General features: G+C 43.8%; 1 protein-coding gene across 1 annotated transcript in view; it reads right to left on the bottom strand.

Annotated features, from left to right (window-relative positions):
- The window catches only part of FNDC1 (fibronectin type III domain containing 1), a 101217-nt gene that overhangs the window by 74621 nt on the left and 13522 nt on the right, over positions 1-13074 (bottom strand). Inside the window, exon 2 of the mRNA XM_038526470.1 lies at positions 346-540. Coding sequence (XP_038382398.1) covers positions 346-540 — 195 coding nt within the window. The remainder of the gene's footprint in view (positions 1-345; positions 541-13074) is intronic.

Genomic DNA, 13074 nt, shown 5'->3' with positions numbered 1-13074 from the left:
TTAGAACTCTCAAGATTAGGCTGCAAAGTAGTCAAGTTTCTATACAACAAAGGACCAACATGTCTTCCAAAAGCACATTCAGAAACCAAAAAAGGGCCTCCTCCATCCATTTGAAGAGCTATCCAGAAATACCTGAGTTCAAGTGCAGAATGAGGAAGCCCAGAGGCAAGATAAAGGTTAAGCAACAGCCTCATGACCTTGGTTACCTGTTCCCCCAAAAAAACATGAGGTCCCTGGAGCCTGGCCACACTGTGTTTCACAAACAGCCATCCTACCTACGAAAGGGACTGAGAATGTTGGTGTACAGTTAGTTCTGACTGGGAACAAGACCAGAGTGTCACTTACCCACATCCTCAATAAGGAAGGAGTGCGTCTCGGCATTCACCTTGATGTATTTAAGACTTTTCAGTGACTTCCCATAGGCAATGTTGTAATGCTCCACAGGTCTACTGGTAGCATCTTTGGGTGGGTCCCACGTGACTTTCAGGCCCATTTTAGTGGACAGCAGTTTCACGTGCCTTGGCTTCAGTGGGTGGTCAGCTATGCAAACAGCGCAACTATCAACTTATGGGAATGGCAGACTGAGAAAAGGAATTTTTTTTTTCCAATGTTCTCTGATATTATTATCAAAAGAGCAAATGACTTTTGTCTGGTCCAAAAGACTTTAAGTACAGTCATGTTTGAACATCGTTACAGTATAAGAGCAAAACAAACATACCAAACCCACAAGCTTTTATGTATTTTGGATAACTGTGGGTGGTAAATTTAAAACAAAAGTGAAACAAATCAAAACAAACTCTAGGCATTCTCTGGCTTGATTATGCTGCCTTGCTAGTGCAGGAATAACGAATTCAGAATGTGACATATTCTCCAGAGGCATTCATATATCAAATAAGCTCTTAGTGTTCTATATGGTACAGTTAGACAATATTTAAAATAGCTCCAAGAAGAACAATGTAAAATTGTCATGATGAGGACAACTATCCACTGCATCCAAGGTGAGATAACAGAAGCATTCATTTCCACAAAGAAAACAAGCCAAGATCACCAACACCTTAAAAGGAAGATAAGCCTCTGGTTTATCTGCACATAGCTAATTTAAATGTTTCCATATTTGGTCCCAGAAGAAGAAAAACAAGTTATTAAGAAACACAATTATATTTTAATCTTCAGTTATGAGGTTCCATAAAAGTATTCATGACTTTCAAAAATGACCCAAAAAAACATAACATTTGTCAAACAACATCTCTCAGCTCACATTGTAATGGATCCCACAACATTACATAGTATAAATATACGCTAAACGTTCACATAACAGTCAAATTTTAGGCAAATCTGGATCTGAAACTGTTTATTCAATGATGCAAGACACTCTCAGGAAAGAGAAAAGTAATCTTAAAAACCCAGAAACCTTTAAACTGAGTAGCATGAAGAAAAATGAATTTGGAACCTCATGGAAGAAGAGGAAGGAGGGTTTTGTGACAACACGTGGATTGGTTAGTATGTGACCTTAATACCAGGTGAAAATTCTGACCACAGATGATGCTAGCATGCATCACTCATTCCTCCCCAGACTGTCCCACTACCTCAGGAGTAAACGGATGAGAAGAGGAGAGAACACGTGCAACTCCACTCAAAGAAATCTAAGAAATGAAAAAGAAGAGAATGAACCTGATCATTTCAAAGCAGTAAAGAAAGGGGTGCCTGTTTTGGAGATAAAAGCATGTTGTCAGACTATGGGCACGAACCAAAACCTCCAAAGCTTCCCCTCCCCAATTCCAGGAATGAGGGTCCCATAAACCCACAATGGGAGAAATCATAGACCAGAAACCTAGCACTTTATGTGAAATGTGGAGCTGAGGAGACTGTACGTGCAGCATGTTGGTGATTTTCTGGGCACTTACTAGCAATCGTGGCTACTCTCTACAATAATTCTCATGTACCCCCTCCTCACCCACAAGAAACCTGCCAGGACTTACTTAGACAGAGGACTGGGGGTCGGTCGCTTCTCTTGGTTCCCTTTATTTCTCTCAAGGCTTCACTACAAAAACCTCTCCTCCTTCCCTTCCATCTGACTAGCTTTTTCTAGCTGTGATCCCTCTTTCCCCAGTAGCAGCACTCAATCCCAGGAACCCAATATTTCACACTGACAAGGTGTGCAAGAGCAAAGTAGGGTCCCCTCAAACTACAAAGGGATGCTCCTGGTTGGGGGGATGCTCCCAAGGAAGAAAATAAATGAATGACTACGTGAACAACGTTTTTCTTTACAGTTCGATTCCAAATCTTCCTTAAGAAAAGTTAGTTCCCAGATGGACAGCTAAAACAAGAGGCCTGTGACACCCCCGCACCGTTATGTTTTTTTCTTGGGTGCTCGAGATTCCATCAGTACACAACTGCCTGGGCCTGAAAACAACGGACTTTCATTACTGATCATCTGAGAAGAAGAACAGTTGATAAATATCTTCATTGCTCTTCCCAGCTCTGCTTTGCATCTATCCTTGGACGCAGCATAGAAGAACTTCCAACTCGCATGAGAGTCCACATTCAGACGGTTGTATCTGAATACAAGCCCCGCATATGGGGAGACACTCAAAACCTCCAAGGAGCTCCAGTTAAGATGCACAAAATAAAGTGCAAGAGGGAAGGACCTCCAGGTTGCCAAAACCCAATGATTCTCATTTCACTGTGCTGACACGATCAGAGCTTCCAACTGGGTCCATGCACAAATTTGTTTGTTCTCCCACTGCCAATGATCAAGCACCATCACTGTGTCTTCACTTGATAATTGCCTGAGCCAACATTTGTCTGCTGAGAGAAAGGCCATATGGTGTGCAACTACTTTAAATGGGAGAGGACAGTGGGCAGGCAGAGGGGGCTTTGGAGTGCCCACCATCCACTGCCCACTGATCCAAGCACCAAACCCTACATGACATGAGGTGCTCAGAATACACACAACCTGGGAGGGGTCATTTTCGAACTCCATACTACAGAAGAGGAAAGAAGGCTGGGAGCAAGGAGGTTAGGGTTCACCCAGAGTCACACAGCTGCACCCGGGCAGGAGCCAAATGCAAACCCTGCTTTGTCCAGTTCCAAAGCCCGGCTTTCCCTGCCGCTCCCCACAACCCAGCTTACGGACCCTCAGAACCCACCCCTGCTCAGACATGACCTGTGATCATTGCCATTGAAAATTAATTAGGAAAAAAAATAAAAAAAGAAAAAAAAAAGAAAATTAATTAGAAAGCCACCACCCTTCTGAAACAAACTGTGAAGCCTCCATAGTTGTGTTTACCATCTTCTCCACCACACCACTTTCCTCCCTGGGGAGCACTCCTGCCCCCCCCACCCCACACACACTCAGGGCAGCTTGTGTTAGGTTCTCTCATCCTCCCCTCTCTCCAGAAAGAATGGAAGAAGTGGACGAGGTGCTCTTTCAGGGGCATTTGCATTCCTATGACAAAACCTATGACCAAATGACTTTTCTAGTAGTGACATTTGAAGCCTTAGAGAGTCTCCTAACTAAGGTGATTCTTTAGCACAAAGGCCTTTGGGAGACCCGGAAATCACTTACAAAGCAGCCTTAGGGTTACTCTCCTTAAGATCTGTCCTGAATTTAAGGTTTTCCTAAGGCCTTAGGCCAATCTACCAGGACGCTTCCTCCTACCCTTTCCCCAGCACAGGCAAACTGGGTCATATGTTGGCTTGATTAGCAGATATTTCCACTCCCTGGATTGTCATCAGCTTTGCTATTTCACAGTGATGTCATTTTTGATGCTTTCTAGTGAATATCATCTGCGTCCCACTCAGAAAGAACTAGAGGCAGAGAAGAAGAGGGGGCCTGGATAGAAAGCAGTCTGCTGCCTTGCCGGCCCCACCCAGAGCCCCTCATGCCTGAGCTCTGAGCAAACTCATCAAACCAGCATCTATCTGGGCAAGCACAAATCAATGTGCATGCACTTGGATTACTTGACAGAAAGCTTCTTCTTGGGACTAGAAATGTGACAGCACGTTCTACTCCTGATGATTGTTTTCTAGTTCTCCTGATTTCATTCCTTAAATGTAAAGTAAAGGCAGAAAAGCTGTGAAATTGGTCTCTGGGTCTGCAGATGGCCTTCTGGTTCTGTGTTGTGGAATCAGTATTCTGGGAGCATAAGGGTGAAATATGACCGAGTGATTCCTGATTTAGTCTAACTGTTCTTAGAAACTTAGAACAGACCGCCCTCTCTGCTAGAGAAATGCAGCACACAACCTTGTGTAATAGTTTTTCATATTCTTGTCTGATAAAGATGATACCAGGTACATCCTTTAAAGCTATATATCCCATGGGGCAGCCCCGGTGGCTCAGCGGTTTAGTGCCGCCTACAGCTCAGGGCGTGATCCTGGAGACCCAGGATCGAGTCCCATGTCGGGCTCCCTGCATGGAGACTGCTTCTCCCTCTGCCTGTGTCTCTGCCTCTCTCTCTCTCTCCTCTCTGTGTGTTCTCATAAATAAATAAATAAAATCTTTAAAAAAAAAAAAAGCTATATATCCCATGAACTGCTTCTCTAAAAAAGAAAAAGGACAAACCCATAAGTCAATACAATAGGAATTCTATGGCCCAAGAGGGGGAATGCTGGGAGGTAGCCTCACGGAGCCTACACGACATGTTAGGGACTTGATAAACTGTTTTTTTCCTTCTCCCCAGGATGCAAAATGAGGAAATGAGCTTAAGCTGCAGCCTAAGTAATTTTAGGTTAGGTAAAAAGAATTTCCTGTCCATGTCTTTTCCCATTTCTCACCATTCAAGGCGTCTTTGAATGGAGCAGATGGAAGCTAGAAGAGTATGCTATGACTCCAGCAATTTCATACCATGACAAAGTCACTTCCATAGTTCATGCCAGTAAAGATTATCTAGATTCAAGAATATTTTGACAGGTTTCAAGTGACAGTAGTATTTTGGTGATCTTTCAGATACCCGGCAACTGCCCAGCCAGACATTTCTGAGCCACAGCTCCTATGAGACCTCTACTGGCTTGTGTGGGAACAGACATCAAGGACAGAGTCCTCACCTAGAGCTGTTATTCTGGTCCAGCTCCAAACTTTAGGTTTTATCCAAATGGGCTCTTGGAGGCCAGTTTGGTTCAAAGGTCAAAGTATGGATCCATTTCTGCTCAAAGATGGATACCAAAATTCCAATGGCTCTAGGATGTCTGCCCTTGGAAGGTCTTCAGCTTCTGCAGAGTGACCTCAAGGGATTCTCCAGGACTGACAAATGCCCTCAGGATGCCACAACTAGGTTCCCAGGACCAGGCTGGCCTGCCCACCATCTGCAGGGCCCATTTCTCCCAGTGGACAGAGGCATAATATCTCATCTGCCCCTTGCTCACCTTCCCACTCTGGCATCTTTCTTGACACCAGATATTGACCACACACCTGGTGCTCACTTAAATGGCTGATGGACTGAAGAAAAAGATGTTAGATTTCAGACTCATAAGGTCAACCAGGATTTCCAATCCAAATGTCTCTAAAGACTAGGAAGATCAAGCAAAAGGAGTAGTGTCCACTGTGTCTAAAGGTACAATTTAGTCTCACTTTAGGTACAGATCAGTTCAAGGACTCATATCTCACTGCCAAACCTCCCTCAGTCCCCTGAGAGGTGTAAATGCTCTGAAAAAAAAAAAAAAAAACTGGCCTGGGTTCCAAGGAAAAAAAGAAGCTCCATCCCAGGATGGCCTTGGGGAGGGGAATGTGGGATGCTACATAGCCCTTGGCTACTAGGAAAACCAATGACTGCCACATGTCCAGCACTGGCTTCACCATCCCAGACCAACAGTCCCTACTGCCTATTAGATAGTCTCATGTGAGTTCCAAATGGAACATGTTTAAGGTGAAACTCAGAGTCTCACTTCTCACTACCTTGGTTCAGACATCACTGCCCATCCTTAAGTGTATAGGCATATCCATGACAATTAAAAATACATATTTTCCTAGAAAGGGAATTCCATGAAGGGCTATTTCTCAGAATAAAGGGAAGGAAGATTCAGAATCAGCTGATAAAATGAATCAATGGTAAAAGTAATTCAAAATGGACATATAGAGAAATCATGCTTTGAAGACGACTCAAAACACTAACTGGATCTATCTGGATCCATAGCGTTGTTTTTGTTTGTTTCTTTGTTTCATTTTACTTTTAAAACATAACATAGTGACTTCTGTTTACTCCCCCTATAGGTGAAAAATCAAAGTATCGGGTTTATTATTGGTAAGGTTACATTAGAGAGGATGGATCTAATGTGTGACCATCCCCATGCTTCCTATCTCCCTGTCCTCTTCACTTCCAGGCCCTCGGGTGAACCCAGAGGGGAGAGCTGAGCCTATGGAGCAGATCCCCTCAGGGTCGCTGCCTCACAGGTGGGGAGAGAGCAACAGGCCTGAGCCACAACCCAGTGCCTTCCCACGTGGAAGCAGGAATGGAGCCTAGTGCAGCCTTCCTGCAGGAAGGCAGACCCGAAGAGGAGACTCACATGTCTATGTCTCCTAACCCATTAATGCCATGGAGTAGGGAAAGTAGACCAATGGGGACTGGGCTCTAACCACTCACTCCTCAGATATAGCAAGCCTCAAGGAGGACAGGATAAGGACAGATACCAGAAGCCAAACATGAGAAGAAGAAAATGGAAATCCCCTGAACATCTCTGGAAGGCTATTCCCTGGCCCCAGTGGGCATGACCATTAACCTGAGGTCAAGTTGTGGCTGCCTCTTCAGAGTGAGGATCATGACCACTTGCCCACCTTCATGGGTCTCCCCAGTACTAAACACTGTCCCACTATTATCCTCCTGGGGTTACAGATGGGGGGACCCCTCCAGCCCCCAAAAGGCTCTGAAATGAGGAAGTCTCATTCTTTAGCCAACTCCAAAGCCACACTGCCCTTTAGGCTGAAAATTCACCCCTACATGTCCTTTCCCAATCCCATATTTTGTCTGGTCCATGCTCTCCAAAATAGCCCACCAGAGTTTAAGCAATGAGATGAAATGATTTCATACACATATTCTGATAATACAACACCAGCACTATAAAAATGTTCCAATTTGAAGTCCTCATTTTGAAATTCCCAAGGAAAATTCAGAGTCCAAGAGTGAAGCTTTCCTGGTCTTACAGCTTACAATCTAAAGAAATTAAAGTCTAAGTTTCCTTCCACTCTAGCTTCCTGTTTTGTCTAGCACCGGCCAGAGGAGATTCATCAAGTGCCCAGATGGAGTCAGGACTCCCTCGGCAACTGCAGCCCCCACCATCCTTCACTGGAATGGGTGTGAATTCTTTGGAATTCCCTGAAGTCAAAATAATAAAATCCAAAGTCTTCCACTTGCCTATATTCTCAAAGAGCCCCAAGACCTTAAAGTCTCTGTGAAGCAGCAAATCCAAAATGTGCAGTATAAAGGACACATTATTTTTGTCTATCCAATGAAGCCTCCTCCAATTTTGGCAACAGACTTCTGTTCATGTGAGCTTGGATGGCTTGGAGACTTCACTGGAATCATTCTAACTGGAGCTAGACCTTGGGCACCGCCTCTGCTTTCCAGTCATGAGGCTGTGAAGGGAGCATCCTAGAATTGCTGGTGACAGCTCTCATGTCACATGGAGAAGAAACCAGAGACAGAGAGAAAGTCCACAGGCAGTTAGAGCCCTGGTTCTAGGGCTTAACCCTTAAGGCCAGCTTAACCCCTGCACTGCCCAATGTACAGCTCCACAAAGCAATGAATTCTGGGATTTAAATGAGCTAAAGTTGGGTTTCTGCCCATTGCCATCAAACCTTGATTGATTAATTAAGATCTTCTCTGAAAGTCAAAAATAACTTTTTGAAGCTACCCCAGTAATCAGTACATTTAAGTTACAACAGGCTGCCAGTGTGCAGACACACCCAAAGAAACTAAGGCAAATACCAGCCAGGGATGACTGCCATTCCTAGCTGAGTGCTCCATGCAGCCCACCCAGTCTGGCAGTCAATGCTGAGGAGCAAGAGCGGACAACCTTGGTTAAGAAGGAAACCCCCCAAAGGAATGTTAAGAGCTTTTGAAATAAACTAGTCCCTTAAAATCCCCAAAATTCTAAAATTATTTCTTAAGTATACTCAGGATTGCTCTTTAATGCAACAAAACCTTCATGTTTATGTAAGTCTCCCTACTTTGTCTTTGTTTGAAATTCAAGTTTTACTTTCCACTGGAAACCGCCAAATACTTCCCAGACTCTGAAATGAAGAAAACACAGATCTCACTGCAACCATGAGTGTTTGACCAAAAATCCAATCGATAAACCAGAAAAGGTAAGGATGTAAATGAGAGGGTAGGAATCAACGTGATCTACGTCGTGGAGACTGTAATTCCAAGGAAAGGTGGAAAAATCCAGCTATTGTCTATAAGATACCAGACAGCAGAGGAATAATCACAAATGTAGAAATATCCAGATGGTTGGCAACACATGGGCAAAACACTGGAACGCCCAGCCAACTTTTAATAATTTGTCAAATGGATGGAATTATATTTGCCAAATAATCATGACGCTCCCTTCAAAAACAAACAATAACAACAACAACAACAAAAATAGGGCAAGTACAGGTTGTTTTGCAATGGTGTAAGGTAAAACTGATACAAGTAAAACCTACATATGGCTGGTTGACTGCATTTTCCACCTGGAAGATTGGGGCTGGGTTGACACAGTCTGAGTCTTAAAATAATGGCCTGGCTCCTCTTCTGACATTTCACAATATGAGTGGGGTTCAATAAAAGTGTTTTCCACAGTTGGCATGGCTCTCTGTGGATAACTGCTTAAAAAAATAAAACCTAGGTCTGGGAGTCTAGGTCTTTGGAGTCTTTTTTTTTTTTTTAAGATTTTATTTATTTATTCATGAGAGACCTAGAGAGAGAGGTAGAGACATAGGCAGAGGGAGAAGCAGGCCCCCCATGGGGAGCCCGATGTGGGCCTCAGTCCCGGGACCCCAGGATCACGACCTGAGCCAAAGGCAGATGATCAACCACTGAGCCTCCCAGGTGCCCCTCTTTGGAGTCTTTAAACTTAAAAAACACTCCACAGAGCTGAAAGAACTCTGATGGAGCAAACAGAACCTCTGACCCCACCACAGGGAAGCCACACAGCACTGTCCTCACGTCAGAGAGAAACACCAAGGCAAGCAGATGTCCCGGGTCCTTTGGGGGATTGAGAGCAGCCAGGGCTCTCCAGACTCTATCCCTGGCTCACATTCCTCAAAACCCAATCCATCTTCCCCTGTCATGACGCATTCCCCACGTTACAGGGTTACACCCCCATGCCCAACGTGTCCTGTCACGTACTCGCGCTGAGGATGTACACAAGTAGAGACTCAGATTGCCTGGGGCAGCTCTGGTTCATGACTGGAGCATCCTGGCCCTCACTGCCCGCAGTCTCCTAAGGATCAGAGGGACAAGCGAGGCCACTCGGCTCAGTGTGTGCTCTGCTCACCTCTCCCCAGCCTCAGCTAAACCTGAGTTCCCTACAGTTGTCCCCAGACCCTCAGGCATATTCCAGTATTTTGATCACAACAAAGCATCATTTCATTCAGACTAAATGGTCAAATTCACATGCGTACATGCCAATGAGCTTATAAGGGCACTAGATGGTCACTGAATACAATTGTGAATCACATTTTTTCTCCATCAGCTCAAAGAAGCCAAATGGTGAAGCCATCCAAATCTCAAAATTCAAGCCACTGGCTAAACTTAAGTAGAGTTTGTCTGGGTCTGTTTCTATCCTCTCCAGACAGTTAGCCCCGCCATCACCCGCCTCTGCCTCTGTGCAAGCATTCTCCACCTGGGGTGAGTTTCAGGTGGTCACAGGTCAAGAAAGAGGCATTCTCACAAAATTGCTCTGCTGGGTCACTGGGGGGTAGGAGGGGACAGTGTCCGAGCTGCACATAAGCTGGCCATGCCCTAGGCTGCCAGCACTCCTGTCAGGGTATGGGAACTTCCCAAGGAATGAGCTGCAATGCTGCATGGGCTATACTATAATTCTTTCCTGTGTCCCCTTCTCCTTAGGAGTTGGCCTCCAAGCCCCCACCCAAGGCCACTTACACCCAACAAAGGCTGCCATTCAAATGCTATCTCATTACCCTCAAGGGTTAATGGCTTCCTATTGGAAATTTCTGCCTAGAAGATTCTAGATTCTAGGTAGCTTGTTTTTATTGGGAAGAAAGTGAAGAGAGACCAGCAGAATGTCTATTAATATAGTTTACCTCACAGTATTCCCTTTCATTATCTTCCTTCCTCTCTGTCAATCACCTTGGGAAAGATCTATAAAGTGAAAAAACACAAAAATGGAGACAACAAAATGAAGGAGCAAGTCATATTTTCAAGACAAGCAGGAAGTGGCAAAACTATAGTCAAATTCTCCAGCCCAAAGAATACTCTTAAAGTGAATCCACCTTCTCTCTCAAGATGTCTTCTGAGATGCTATAGGTTGAATTTTTATTGTCTCTTTCAAGAATGTCCAGTTTCCTAACTAATTTGTAACAGTTTAGAACTTGCCCTGAATTCAGAAAGTGTTCATGGTAGACTCTGTGGGTTGGGTACACAAGATCCATTCCTGACTTCTTCTTCCTCCCTTGTTTTCTTCCACAATAGAAACTGGGATGCTAAATATTCATGACCCTTCAGCCTTCCAGGTAGCTAAGGGTGGTCATGTGACCAATTCTAGCCAATGACACAGATGAGAAAGTTACTACTACCACTTTTGGGGAAGCATTAGAAAGGGGTCAGGATCTGCTGTGGTGCGCTTTTGACCTTTTGCACCTTCCTGCCTTTCCCCCCTCTGGGATGTCAACATGACACCTACTGATTGATGTGCAGCCATCTGGGAACCTGAAGTGACAAGCCTGAGTATGATGACCTGGCCTGGGATGGCAGACTGGACAAACGGAAAGTTCCTGGTTAGCCTCTCTGCTCCTGAGTTTATTGAGCAGTGAGATAAACAATTCTCCTACCTGTTTAGCCACTGTTCATCAGATACTGTGCTTCCAGTAACCCAGTACACTGCTACCTGGTATCATCATTTCTGGACCCATACAATCAAGTCACTTTTCCCCTTGATTTTCTAAATGAGAGCTGCTTTGCTTTAACTTTATTTCTGTTTTGTTGTTAAGGGATTCACTCTGGGAATTTAATTTTGACAATGTCAATGCTTTATTTGTCAGTCTGCCACAGACTTGAGTCAGTACATCTGTCCAGAAAATGATGCAGCCAAAAATTAGAGTAAACTTAACCCACAGTGTGGGCAGAATTTGATCATTAGGATTTAGGGTTTGAAGGCTCTTGGCCATTTTGTTCAGGAACTAATATAAGCAAAAGCTACTGTTTCAGAGAAAAAACAAGAATTCTTCCCCATCTAAGCCATCAGCTTTCCAAAATGACTTAGGAAAATGGAATTGGAGGGATTCCATAGATATATTTATTTATAATAACAATAAGAAAGCAAGAGACCCTAAAGGGCAAATGCCTATGGATTGGAAAGGAATACAGGACTCATGCCTGCTGTTGACTGGCATCGGAGATCCCACTAGACACCAGTACTTTCCAGGTTTTTGTGGGATCTTTTGCACATTCTTCAAATTCAGTTCGCAACTGAGAAATAGTTTCTCAAAGAATTACCATTGTTTGCTGGTCCAGCTTAAACTCAGCCTACTATAAACTGCTTGACATGCCAGCCAAAAAAAACTCCCTGAAAATTCATTCCTTTTCCCAAAATGTGAAAGTCATTGTCTAACTATGTTAAACACTCGGGCATTACTGTCACTGAAATCACCACTCATCTTACTCAGAAAGCTCCCTGAAAAATACCCTTAGAAGACAAGCCAAGCAAATGTTGTGGAGAGGCAGGTATGAAACAGAGAAAATGAAACAGACAAGACCAGAAGCCAATGACCACATGGACCCAATGACAGCTAAGACTGCTAATAGTCATCTTTTAAGATATGCTTTAATATTTTAAAAATAAATATTTCAGATAATCCATTAATGGTTATGAATGGGCATAGGCAAATAATCTATCAATGAAGAGAAAAAAATGCTCAACACACCTCATGAGCAAGGAGTTTAAGTTTTGGAATGAGGCCATTTGTGATCAAGAAAAAACAGAGAGGGAAGTAAAGAAGAAAGGAAGTGAAAATTTGTTATATACCCATTTAGTAAGAGCCTGACATCTCATTTATTTCTGCAAGGCATATATCGAATATCTACTATGTGTCAGATTCTGAGCTAGGCATTGGGGACTTAGAGGTGATTAAAAAGAATTCTATATTATCATAAGGTAATCTTGAATCTCCATAAAAATTGTATCGACTCTACTTTGGTATCCTCATTTTTATAAATTTTTATAAATGACGAAACTGAGCCTCATGGAGTTAAGTGACTCCCCAGGGGCACACAGCTACTAAGTTACAGTGGTCAAACCCAGACCAATCCAAAACCAAATACCATGCTCTTTGTACTAATCTTTGTTGCCTCTCAGTTGCAGTTATAACTAAAAGGGATAAATGTGGGCCTGAAGAAAAATCAGAACCAAAGGTATAAAACTGAAAGTTATTGAGGTGCCTGGGTGGCTCAGTCGGTTGAGTGTCCAACTCTTGATCTCAGCTCAGATCTTGATCTCACAGTTGTGAGTTGGAGCCTGCATTGGACTCTGTGCTGGGCATGGAGCCTAGTTTAAAAAAAAAAAAACAACTGAAAGTTATCAGTGGCACCAAAATTCATGGAGATACATGAGGTCATGTGCTGAGTGAGCACCTATAAATATTACGAAGAGTCCAGGTTGCCAAACCTTCATCTATTGGTCCTTGACTTATTCTATGTCCAACAGCAGCTGAGCCTTTCTCCTAGAAGTTCTCCTATCTTTCCTGTCCCCACAGTTACCTGCCTTCCAGGATATCATCCTCCCTGGTTTCTCTTCCACATCTCCTCCACCAGAATTCAAATGTTAGAGTGCTTCAGAGTCCAGCTTCTGGCCCTTCCTCTTCTCTGCATGCACTACCCTCCCTCTGTCTTTTCTCCCTCCTTACCACATCGAGTTCTTTGA

Source organism: Canis lupus, chromosome 1 (assembly GCF_011100685.1).
Source record: "Canis lupus familiaris isolate Mischka breed German Shepherd chromosome 1, alternate assembly UU_Cfam_GSD_1.0, whole genome shotgun sequence".
Taxonomy (NCBI): Eukaryota; Metazoa; Chordata; class Mammalia; order Carnivora; family Canidae; genus Canis; species Canis lupus.
This window is presented reverse-complemented; position numbering and strand designations above follow the sequence as displayed.